Consider the following 12,442-nt stretch of genomic DNA (forward strand, 5'->3'; position numbering starts at 1 on the left):
ACTGATTTGAGCTTTCTCAACAAAAACACAACAATAATCCCCTCTGAAACAATTTTGTACTGGGGGGGGGAGCAAGTCTCAGGACTGTGGAGGGGCTGATGTGCCTCTTTTCCTTTTACTTTTTGAGTGGCTGCCTGAATGCTGTTGCTGCTGCAGGTGAGCTGCTTGTGCCGCTGCTGCTGCCATAGCCATTTGATGCTGCAAGAATCGCAACTGCTGCCATGAAGAAGGAGAAAAAGCTTGTTAGTGTTGACAATGAAGCTTTGTTTCACATCAGGAAGAATGAGAGGAAAGGGTGTGGAATAAAAGGAGAACAAAAGAGGAAGCACCAGGTTGACAAAGGGAATACACCGTGTGCTGGGGCAATGAGTACAGTCAAGCAGCACCAGTGGCACAGAAGCCTGCTGAGGGCATTTCTAACATTTCACAGGTGTTCTTGGCAGCTTTGTGTCTTTGCCCTTTCCCTCCATCGCAGTAACTGTAGTAACTCAGCAACTTCAATGAATGTTCGGGTTACATAGTATATTTTAATGTAATACCTTCTCAGGGTATGCATTGTACATATTTTCTACATGTATCACAAAGAGGAGGCCGTGTGCTAAAAGAAGTATTACCATCTTTTCATAAAGCAGCTGAACAATGGAGTGCTAAAAGAATGCTTGGCCAGAGCTGTCGCTTCCATGTACTGACCACAGCAGTGCTAAGCTCAAAACTTATACTGACCAATATAAGCTCATTTGGGTGTGTGCCACAAACACTCCTTGAATGTTAGCAAATCAGGAAGGTGGATGGCTGAAATGAATAAAAATAAATTCAGTGCTCCAAGCTGAGAACCAGATTTTAAATCTTCCATGATAGTTTGCAAAATTCATGGGTTTTTCATTTGCCAGACCGTAAGGACATTAGTTTAAAAGTCAAAATTGGGTTTTGTTTTTTTGTTTGGAGCTGAGAATTGTATTTTTTTATCTTTTTTTTTTTTTTTAAAAACAGAGTGAAGTTGCTGGATTACTTGCATCTGTTGCTGCTGCTGCTGCAAGGCTTGTTGTTGCTGTTGTAAGGCAGAAGAGAGCTGGAGTCTCTGCTGAGGAAGGCTTTGCCCAGGTCTGTTCACAGCAGAGCCAAGCTGAGACAACACTAAGAACGGAGAAGGGGAGAGCAGGCAGGTCAAAGAGGGCAGGTTGAGTTTGGCAGGGTCAGGGAAGGAAGACATAGGAATAGAGTGTAATAGAAAAGAGGGATCAAGAGGATTAGTTTCAGAGTTAAATTGGAAACAATGCAGAATAACCATGATCTACACGCTCTGTTAGTTAGAACATAATTAGATTATGAAGTGCTTGTGGAGACAGAGGTTTCTCATATTAGATGTTAAGCACACAGTTAAAAGACATGCTCTTCAATGAAGTCTGGCATGGAAGTCCATTTTCTTTTTGTATCAAGTGTGATGTTCATGTGATATCAATTTCCTACACTTAACTGCCAAACAAAGCAGAAAAGTGCATGAAGTATTTCTTGTATATTTCATGTGCTGACAATAAATAGTAAATTGTTTTAATGTAACATAAGACTTCTTTAAAACCAAACTTCATCTCAGTGTGAATTTACTGACATACACACTTGCACCACACAAAGAGGCTCAGCAAGCACGTACCTGTGGCTTGAGGTTGCACAAAATTCCCTACTCCGGTCAGGTTTATTACAGCAGCTTGTTGGGCAGATAATGCCTGATCTTGAGTAGATGGACCTTGGTCAGAGCCCTAGCAAAAATGAAAAGCTTGATCCTTATTACCAAACTTTGGTAACAATAAGTAAATAAACCAGTGTGAAGGCAAACTTTTGAAGTGCCACTTAAAACCATTTAATTCTACATCTTCCAGTGTGTATAGATACAGGCTATGACGTAGTCACTACTAAAGTAAAACAGATGATGAATGCCCCAAACCAGTTCCATTTTGGCAGAAATGGTATAATGCCTGTCACTCAGCAGAAATCTCATGTAGTTATAAACTTCCCTACAGCCAGCAGACTACAGTTCATGGTTGTAGTCTTATGACAATATCCCGTCCCACTCCCAACCCGTCTTCAGATGACACCTGAAACCATCCATGTGCAAAGGTCTTCGTCAATCAAAATGTGCGAAGTCTGAAGCTTACATTCACATGTTCACATTGTGCCACACACTCCTTGAATTCACAAATACAAACCCTGCTTTTAAAATTTTATTTTCAGAACAGAATTGTTCTGACAGTAATCACTCAAATGGAATTAGTGAAGTCTGACCTAGCGTCTACTGAAGTTGAAGGGTTCTGAATTATGACCTCTTCTATACTTAAACTGCACTGATTAGGAAGTGGGGAAATAAAGTATTACATATGCAAGTCAAGAAAGCTGCGTGGTTTATCTGTCAGAAAATAAAATCTTTTGAGCTGGTGCATTTCCAGAGTTGCAACAGTTCTTCAGAATAACTGCATGAAATAATGCCACTAAGACCTAAGTAAATTTGATCAAAAGACTACACATTAAGAAGACATCATAATCTTGATGGAGATGACCAAGACTTAGAATGTTACAACCAACATTTGGAGAAAACTCCTAAACACGAGATGAAAACATGTATGTCCTGTTCGCAGCACAGAAAATTGCTAGTCTTTTGGGGCATAAGTTTTTTCCACAAAGCACTTGGACTACAGCACTATAAGCACACACATATTTGTCCTTTGTGAAAGCTAAGGAATTGAATATTTGTATGAGCCCATTTTAGCTCATCACCCTATAATGTGTGGTAAGAGAGAAGTTCCTTAGCCCAAGTCAGCCAATGCAGAGAGAGAGTTCTGGAGGAAACCATTCTGCCATGTGAAGAACTAGGCTCACATCAGCTTTTTTGTAAATGCTCTTGAAAGTTGAATGTCTCAAAAATAAAACCCAGTAGTATGCGCTTGCACGATTTCTTTTTAGTAGTTCAAATAGTAACTGACATTTGTATTCTGCAAACAAATCCCATTAAACTATCCCAAATTCCAGAATAAGGCCTGTGACACAGAAGACTATACACCATACAAATATTAGAAAGAGGTATCTCATCTATGACCAGTCTACAGCAGAATGAACAAAATTATCATGATAAACAGAGTATCCAGTAGAAGCTATTTGGCAAACAGAAGTCTGGCAAACATATCTGGAAAGACAAAAGCTAAAGACCACAAAAGCAGAACAGCTACTTCTCCCAAACTGGTGCACTAGTGCTGGTGAAGTTTTTTAGGCACAGGTAGAACCAACCACTCAAAGTCTGTCATTTTGAGAACAGGCAGATCAGTCTCTTTCAGGACTTTATAGGCCTCTTCAGTGATTAAAGCCTTTAACACTACTTACAAGCAGCAGCAGCGTCTTAAGATTACAGCTTTAAAGCCAACTGGTGCTTCCTCTGGTGCAAAAAGAACAATTGTGTTGAACTACAGCGGTGAGGATCATATGCCGACTCACACCAGTGTAAGTAAGAATTTGTACTTACTCCATAGTTACCCCGAATATGGTTTTAATGTGTTTACCTGATGTATCTCTACATCAGCTAGTTATAACAGGACAACACTAAGCTGATTTTACACCTCTCATACAGTGAGCTGGCTCTCTTTATGCTAGAGTTAGTGCTTAGCCAGTTGTTTTGTTACAGCTCTTTTTATACAGGATGTAAGTAACGGAGAATAACCCAGTCCAGCCATGGCAACAAAGCTGCTGCAGTCTCTTCAGATTGAGAAAGGTTTGGAGGAAGACTTTCCTCCCCTCTGCTTCAGATCTACTGGGTAAAGGCTCATTTATTTGTGTAGATGTGGAGAATAGGAGAAACTCTTTGATCCACGCACCCCAGGCTGAGGGTTGTTAGCACACACCTGTTCTCCCTGTTGCTGAGGACTACAGGTTATAGGCTGCTGAGATTGTTGCTGTGGAGAAAACTGTGACAGTGGCTGCTGCTGGAGTGGGTTAAAAGTAAGTGAACCACCTGGAAGCTTTTGAGGATTAAAAACAAAAGGCATAATTCAATCAAACTGCTAAGTTTCTCGCTGTATGAGGATAAACATGATATTGATAATGATGTACTGCTTGGAGGCTTGGCTTTGGTTCTGTTTGTCAAGTTCGTGTTTGTTTTTTTTTAATCCTTTGAAATAAATCAGTTTACAATTGCTGCTGTTTGTGAAAAAGCCTTATGCTCAGAATACAAATTATAGCAAGATATTTTCACAGGAAAATATAGAGTTTTATTATTTATATTCTGAAAATGTAAAGGTTAGGCTTCAAAAGCAAAGCACTGTATGTTGTTTTCCCTTTCGGAATATTTCACTGAATTGTAATAGATTCTTCCAGTCAATGAACTGCAAGGTCTAATCCAAAAAAACCAACCCAACCAAACAATGCTTCAGTGAAACAGTCTTGATTCCCCAGCTTTAATTGCACTGATTTCAGCCGAATTATTCTTGGATCATATGAGTAGCAGAGGTAGCTTGAAAGAATGTACTTCAATGTGGAATCACACAAACAGAATACACACATACTCAAGTTTTACAGAAGAGCTCTACTCTGGTTTAACTGCCTCCTGTGCCTGCCCTTTTCCATGTTTCTGGAGTGAGTACAGGAGTGGGAGGAGGAAGTATAGCTGATCTTTTACTGTTTTTAATGTTTTAAAGCATGGTGCAACACTTGTGGAATGTTGAAACTGCATTTGCAGCTGACTTCAAGATCCAGGATCTCCACCTGATTCTAGAAACATGCTGTTCTCCTTTTAAATGGAACTGTGACATAATAAGGAACTTCTGCTCATGTTTGTACTTGTAGGGATGCTTAGTGGAAAGAAAACATTTACAGACCTTCTAAACTCTGTATCTTACATGAATTTCTATTTCCATTACTAGAAGCTCTTTAAAGCTATTAATTACTGCACCTACCTGTGCATGCTGAGCTTGGCTTTTAGGCATTATGTGTGTAACCCCTGATTCTACTGTAGTTTTGTACTTTAAAAATAATAATAATTCCAGTTTAAAGAATGATTTACAATGAAAGCGTAGGTGAATCTTGAAAATAAAAGATCGTATTTTAGGATTAATCTCTTGAACTTAAATGTCAGCATGTTTAGATTATTACTGAGAACCAGCTGCTTTGTTATGAGCTAGGAATATGATTTCCGCTTAATATCTTCATGCAAGTAGCGTTCTTGCTTATTCTAAGCATTTTAAATAAGCATTAAAATTTGCAGTAAATGGTCTGTCCAATCAACTGGCTTCAAAAAGACGAGGGTGGGGGGCAATGCAGTACTAAACATGTCTCTAAAGAAATACAGGAAATTATCATTATCATTGTGTCCAAGTATATCCATTACCTGTAGAAGATTTAAGGGCCGAAGATTTGATGCATTTTTCAAACCAAAGGGGCTGCCTGTTAAAGAAAACATCTTTTTATTAGTAGGAACTCTTCACTTAACTACATTTGTGTATTTCAATTAATAGCCCTTTCCACTGGGATTATTTCTAAACATGCGGAAGTTGGAAAACTGGCTTACTGTATACTTAATACAATGCTGTATTTTCTATAATGCTGGTGAGTTCATAGTTCCAGATTCAAATTTACAGAGAGCTGACTAAACAGAAAGAAATGTGTATCACTACTAAACACTGTACCCTGTTAACATATAACCTGTTCATGCATTTACACAAAGGTGAATGTGGAGAATATCACAGCAGTTATTCTTCAGTCATTCTTCTTCTGGCTTTAAAACATTCTGCTGTTTGTAGAATAAATCCAGAAATGTCCAAGGGCTCAATGAAGTAACAGGCTCTCAGTTTCCCAATCACTAACAGAAAACAATCCTACTCAAAACCTTAGCAATTGCCCACCCGTCAAAGGGCTTCTGGCAAGACATATCTGACTTCTGGAGCTTTTGGCATTATTCCACATGGGACTCTTCAAAGCTATGCTAAAGAAAGATGTATGTGTGGTAAGCAATGAGGTGGGTGAAGAACTGATACAAACTCTCCAGTAAAATAGTGTCTGTCAAACAGAACTCCCAAAAGGTCTTTCACAGACCTTGCTCAGTTCACTACTTCCATCTGTTATGTGGGTGACAGCATAGCATGTAAAAATCTGTGACATCAAACTGATAAAGGTTGATAGTGTTTGAAAGGACAGAATTAGAATTAAAGGTGATCTTAGTGAATTAAAGAAAGGATGCAAAATTCAGTAACACTGAATAAAAGAAGTCAAAGGAATGAATACAAAATTGTAACTAGCTTTGTGTATGTACAGCCAGAAAGGACATAAGTTACAGTAAGTCACACACATATCCAAGCCATATCACAAACTACAGAACACATAAAAGAATCTTTTCATACAGTTTACATTTATAAATAACTCACTGTCACAAGATGCTGTTGAGTCCAAAAATATAAATGGATTCAAAAACCAAATAGATAAATCCACAGACTAGAAGTCTAGCATGGGATATTACGCACAAAGATCCATGTCAATAGTTTTCAGCTGAGAATGTCTCAAAGCTATGGATTTCCACAAGAGGAACAGGTTGCATACAAGGTATATTTCACTTCACACTTCTGCCTCATCTTAAGCTCTCACCTAAGTATCCTATAATGGCAACTGTCAGAGACAGAATATAAACTGGATGGATTTTTGGCCTAAACCAGTAATGCCATTCTTATGTTAATGTAATGCTCTTGCAAAAAATATAGATAAAAAATAGGCAGACCTCACTTGGGGAAATGTTAACAGGAATGTTGTGAAAGAGATGAGATGCATTTATTCTGCTGTGCTCCACAGTGGTAAATCAGCCAAGCTCAGGCTTGTGTCCAGTTTTGGTTATCACATTTTAAGAAGGATGTAAGCAAATTGGACAGTCTAGAAGAGAGTGACAGATTATGAAAGGTTTGAAAAGTACGACCTAGCAGAAAGAGAAGACAAATGTGGGACAGGACAGCACGTTTGATACTTAGGAGGTAAAGAGAAAGGGTGAACAACTGCAAGGAATACGAGGAAAAAAAAAAAATTAACTTTCTATTAAGGAGATGCACTGTAATTAGAATGAAACATAGATGAACTACTCCAAACAGCCACCAATGAAGATTGGAATCTTCTTTAGTGAAGGCATTTAGTCAGTTTATACAAACATTGGTTCAGCGTGTTTTAGACCCTGTTTCAGTGTAAACGATGGACATCTTGAAGTCTCTTCTATCATTCTGATTTCATAATCATACGTTAGTTTTTGTTTCTTGTACGTTCAGAAAAAAAGAAATTAAATTTAAAATCCTGCTTTAATGAATACTGAGGCATAGAGATTTATATAGTCATATTTGAAGGCAATAAGGAACTAATTAATTGTCCTACTAGAATTAGAACATGCTGGTCAGAGAAGCTGTGGATTCCCCATCTTAGGATGTGTTCAAGACCAGGTTGGATGGGGCTAGTGGAAGGTGTGCCTGCCCATGGCAGGAGGGTGGAAATGGGTAATCTTTAAGGTCCTTTCCAACCCAAACCGTTCTATAATTCTATAATAATAAAGCTGTACCAAGGACAGAATAAAATACTTCACACATTTAAAAAGTGAGGCCTCTAAGTCATGCCATTTTTTCTAGCAGTCATCGTTATCACAGTTGCCTATGAATCTGGAATGTACCTCAAACTTCCTAGTGAGCATACCAAACAATCCAGGTTTAGAGTATGTTTCCCCACTCTAGCTCCTCAAAAATGAATCTAAAGCATTGCCTACACTTTGAATGCAAAAATACACACGTTGCTTCTGAGCTTCAGCCATCAAATGCACAATCTAGCCACACAGTGGCCATTTTTGTCCACTGTACTCACAGTATGTTTTCACATTGTCCCTATCTGTAGGGTGGCTTACAAACTTATGCACACTAACCTGCTTGAGAGGCAGACTGCATTGCAGCAGGCAAGGCATTTGGTACCAGACCTCCTGATGGTAAAATGCCACTCAGATTTATACCTGCAGGGGCTATGGCACCAGTGTTGCACCCCAACATAGGGTTTGAACCACTCATCAGTGTCTGTGCTCCACTGTAGAAGAGGAAAGACAATGTATCAAACCCAAGCGGTACAATTAAATCTGAGTAACTAAAGTTTTGCCCTGTCTCGTGACAAGTAATTTAACTGTTTGCTGTAAATGGGATTATGAATAAGGCATCAAGGCATCTTAAAAAAATCATTATGCTTAGGGCATAACCAATACATAAATCCATATTCTCAGGATATACACTTTTTTGTGTATACCCCTTTGGTATAATGTACAGAAAATAAAACACAATAGAAATACTGAAATATTGTCACTCTTCAAAGTAGTTGAACTATCATATAAGAAAAAATTAAGGAACAAGGTTATGTTTTCTTTTTGAATTAAAAAAAAAATCTAATTAATCAACAGTGATCAACTGCTGAACACTGGATGAGTAACTCAAGTGTCCAATACTTGCACTGAAGAACACCATGTGTCTTATACTGGCCATCTTCTACTGATCACAGTATTTTATTTAGTCTAAAAAGCCGTTCACATTATAACACAATGTATTTCTGACAGCAGCAATTACTGGTTTTTATTTTTTTAAACCACAAAATGAGTTTTAAGGATCAAAGAATGTTTAACCTCAATGTTTGATCAAATTCTTAGAAACCAGATTTGTTGTTTTCTTGTTTTTTACCTTTCATTCATAGGCACTTTAGTATCAAATCTCTTTCCATTTTTACTTTAGAGTTGTCTACCTATGATATTTCATCTCTTCTTGGATTAATAAAAAAGTTTTAAAATTCATGAGAAAAAAACTCAGTACTCAAACTGAGGTTAAGTCTTACAAAGTCAAACTATAGACATCCAAAAAGCTGAAAACAATACCAGTCTTTCTTAATATATTCTTATATTAGGTGCCTTATATTTAAGAAGTACAAACAGTTTCTCGTGGCTTTTGACTTCATAATGACAAAGTGAACAATCTTTTTGGGTTGCAGATTCTGAAAAATATCTATCCCACTGGATGCTGGACAGTCCTGTACCACTTCCACCCTCCCCGCCCCAACAACCAACCTTCCCAGGGCAAATTAAAAACCATCAGAACTTACCACACAGAGCCCACTACATTGATGAAGTTAAGTCCTGCAGGGTTTGCCATGACCTGGGTGGATGCTGTTCCTGTAGTAACGGATGTTACCATGGTGGAAAGAGGAATGGTCATTACAGGCAGTGCCTGGCTCAGAGACATCTGCTGCTGAGCAAACGGGGTTAACAAAGTGGCCTGAGGGGTGAAGCCTGAATCTTGGGGAGTAGGGGTGGCAGAAGGGGTAATAGGAGTTGTGCTCTGAGCATCAGGAGGGTGTGGGGTCGATGAAGGGGTGTTGGTTGGAGTAGGAGTAGATGGTTTAGGAGTTCCAGACCCTGCTCATTGAGAAAAATAAAAAATGCTAGTTTGTTATAAAAGGCCAGCCTTTCTGTATAATAAGGTTAATGGAATGTTATTTAGCACTGACAATTTGTTCCATTTTTTAGACTGCAAGTGTTAATTTCTACATGACACGAGTGTTGCAGCACGCACTCCTTGTTAAGGATGCAGTATAATCACACAGAAAACCCACACTCCATGCTTAATTTCTCAAGCCACACACCACTTTGTATCCTCAATTACAATATTTTATCACACATTAAGTCCTGACTCCATTCAGAAATACTTAAAACAGTTTCTTAGTGACCATTTTAACGCAATTAATGGTTTTGTCATAAAATGTTAAACATATAGTCTATATGCACTGCCTGCACAATAGCATTGTGTTAAAAACAGATCATGGAAACAACGGATTTGACAAAGAACATGTACTACTGCAATAATCATGAGGTTGAGCTAAGTTTCATGAGACAGTTAAACTTCCATTTGCCAAATTTTGACCAAATAAAAATATTTTTTAGAAATATTTAAGAACCAGAGGATAATACTGCATCTTTAAAAGTTAATGTGCAATTCCTTCTGCTTAAGTGTAGATTGTATACTATACTCATTGTGGATGCAGTAAGCACAGTTTATCAATAGAAAAACAAAAAACCCCAAAAGCTTGAGGTGTTTTGGTTTGGTTGTTCTTTTTTCCCCTGGGCTTTATTTAGCTTGCACATCCCGCATCAAGAAAGGAAGTAAATGTGAATGTTGTGACCAGAGCCTTAAAGTAACAACTGTGTGCAACAGATTTACACAATTCATAACATTAACATAAAAACAGAGTCAGTATGTTAGAAGAAAACTTTTTAAGTTTTCTTTTTTTCTCTGTGCAAAGCAAGAAGGCAGAAAAGTTACACCTTTTCAGCTATCCAGATTTTAAATTATTTAATGCAAAAAGTGTATTATAATACTGTGCAGAATACTGGAATGTACAGTATACAATTATTCATAAAAATCTGAAAAAATGCAGCTATGATTTCTCATTGTACAAGTCTGTTCTTGAAATGTCTCAAGACACATACATATTTTAAAAGGTATTTATGATCTATAGCTATGATTGCAATGATCCTGTCAGTGTTAATAATAATATTTAAACTAGGATGTCACTTACTGGAATTTACATTTTAACACCTGAGAATACGGTGCTACCAGCAGCAGCATCACCACCACACTTGCAATCAGCAATGATTTGTAAAACAGTGCAGGAGTGTTTTTAAAAAATCATCTTATTGTTTATTGTATCACCACCTTGGGACTGATCAGATTATATACATACATACAGATACAACTGCACCAGCTCCTATAACATTTAAAAATGCTTAAATTATGTAAAGGCAAACTGACCTAACATACTGTTTTTACACTGGAGGAAAAAAAGCTACACTTCGGAATTTTATCTCATCACATCATCTACCAGCCTTTCATAAATGAGGAGATCACACTAATTGCATAAAATGTATTAAAACGTATACACAGAGGGTGCATACATATATACAGAAAAAACAAACACAGTTACAATAAACATAAAATACATACAGTGAACAAGAGACCTGCCTAAGCCTGCACAACTTATACAATCTAGGGTACACTGTACACTTAAGTATCATCATTCCACAGGTTAAGTAGTTTATCTCAGGAAGCATTTATGCAAAAGCCTAAGATTTAATGGAGAATTTAGGTCGTGACTCACTTTGTGAAGAGCTTGCAGGAGACATGGCAGCTGGAGAGAGCATGCTAACTTGATTAAGATCCATAGATTGTTTCCGAGAAAGACCAGGAGGCTTAGAAGGAGGAGGAGGAGTTGGGGATTTTAGATGGCCACTTGACTGTTGTGGACTAAAAATATTACCTGAAAAAGCATAATTAAAATACATTGTTGTTCTGTTCGTAGATGTTAATTCGAGGATACAAGTTTGTGAACAATATAATCAAAAATTTAAAAAAAAAAAAGCTTTTTTCACAGATAAGATACTGATTATTTTTTTTTAATTAAATCATTAATAAGGGATATGATGTCATTTTACAACAGGCAGAACACATACAAAGGAGATGCCCAAGTCAATAAGTAATTACCTGAGGAGCTACTTCCGGAACTTGAAGGTAATTTGATGGGAGGAGGCCGGTGTTTTACACCTTTCCCCAATACTGAAGACTGAACAGAGCCTGATATACTCTCTGGCTGCTAGGAGGAAAGAGAAATTAACACTACCACAGCAATAAAGTGAACTTCCACATATTTGACAGAAAATTCAATTAATTTGTATTAGACTTCTCAGCCATGACAAAATTACCTTCAAACATTTCAGATTTTTATTTATGTACTTTAGAAACATAACCTATGACACACTCTCTTCAGATAAAACGCTTACCATAAAGAAGTGGCTTGATAATGCAGGTAAAATTTAAACTAAGCAAAAAAAATAAAAAATAAAAAATTAAGGAGTTTCTCTTGTTTCTGCAATTCTGAAATCCTTCCTAGTAATTTTCACAAACACACACTGACAGATGCACTGTAAGTAAAAGGACAATTTGGTCTTACTTGAAAAATTACATAATTTCATTTATTCACCATCTGTCTACATCTGCCATTTACAACCAAGATGTATTTAGAAAACAGGATCAGATTCAAAGAGTACATTTAAGTACATTCAGGCAAATTCTCAATGCATGGAAGTCAGTATACATTTTTCCATTGACTTCTATGGGAACAGAACCTCACTAACATTTTCAGAGGAAAGGTGCTCCCTTTTTGTTTGTTCTTATGACCTACTTATCAGGTTGTTTGAACATAAATAACTTCAGCTAATCAAATTTGTACTTCTGTGTCACTCACAACAGACCTCAAATCCACCACTTCAATAAGCTGACACCAGCAAAACAGTGTTTTGATGAGCTGACTCAACGGTGAAACACATTTACAGTTAGTCTATATATATATTTACCTATAAAGCAGGCATCCT

General features: G+C 37.4%; 1 protein-coding gene across 8 annotated transcripts in view; it reads right to left on the bottom strand.

The window, feature by feature from the left end:
- Positions 1–24: 24 nt before the first annotated feature.
- The window catches only part of SUPT20H (SPT20 homolog, SAGA complex component), a 31,960-nt gene continuing 19,542 nt past the window's right edge, over positions 25–12,442 (bottom strand). The window contains exons 17-24 of one of the 8 annotated variants that reach the window (XM_061345620.1): positions 11,556–11,664; positions 11,173–11,331; positions 9,121–9,433; positions 7,913–8,067; positions 5,363–5,418; positions 3,882–3,998; positions 1,649–1,754; positions 25–216 (exon numbers count right to left, since the gene is read on the bottom strand). In XM_061345620.1, the coding sequence (XP_061201604.1) occupies positions 116–216; positions 1,649–1,754; positions 3,882–3,998; positions 5,363–5,418; positions 7,913–8,067; positions 9,121–9,433; positions 11,173–11,331; positions 11,556–11,664 (1,116 nt within the window). In that variant the 3' untranslated portion in view covers positions 25–115. Of the gene's footprint in view, positions 217–1,648; positions 1,755–3,059; positions 3,999–4,019; positions 4,371–5,362; positions 5,419–6,742; positions 6,892–7,912; positions 8,068–9,120; positions 9,434–11,172; positions 11,332–11,555; positions 11,665–12,442 lie in introns of those variants that run through there. The other 7 variants (XM_061345610.1, XM_061345570.1, XM_061345561.1 and 4 more) reach the window with 7 other exon arrangements.

Source organism: Neopsephotus bourkii, unplaced genomic scaffold (genome assembly GCF_033783945.1).
Source record: "Neopsephotus bourkii isolate Nb327-2 ecotype Australia unplaced genomic scaffold, CSIRO-AGI_Nbou_v1 NB_38, whole genome shotgun sequence".
NCBI classification, from domain to species: domain Eukaryota; kingdom Metazoa; phylum Chordata; class Aves; order Psittaciformes; family Psittacidae; genus Neopsephotus; species Neopsephotus bourkii.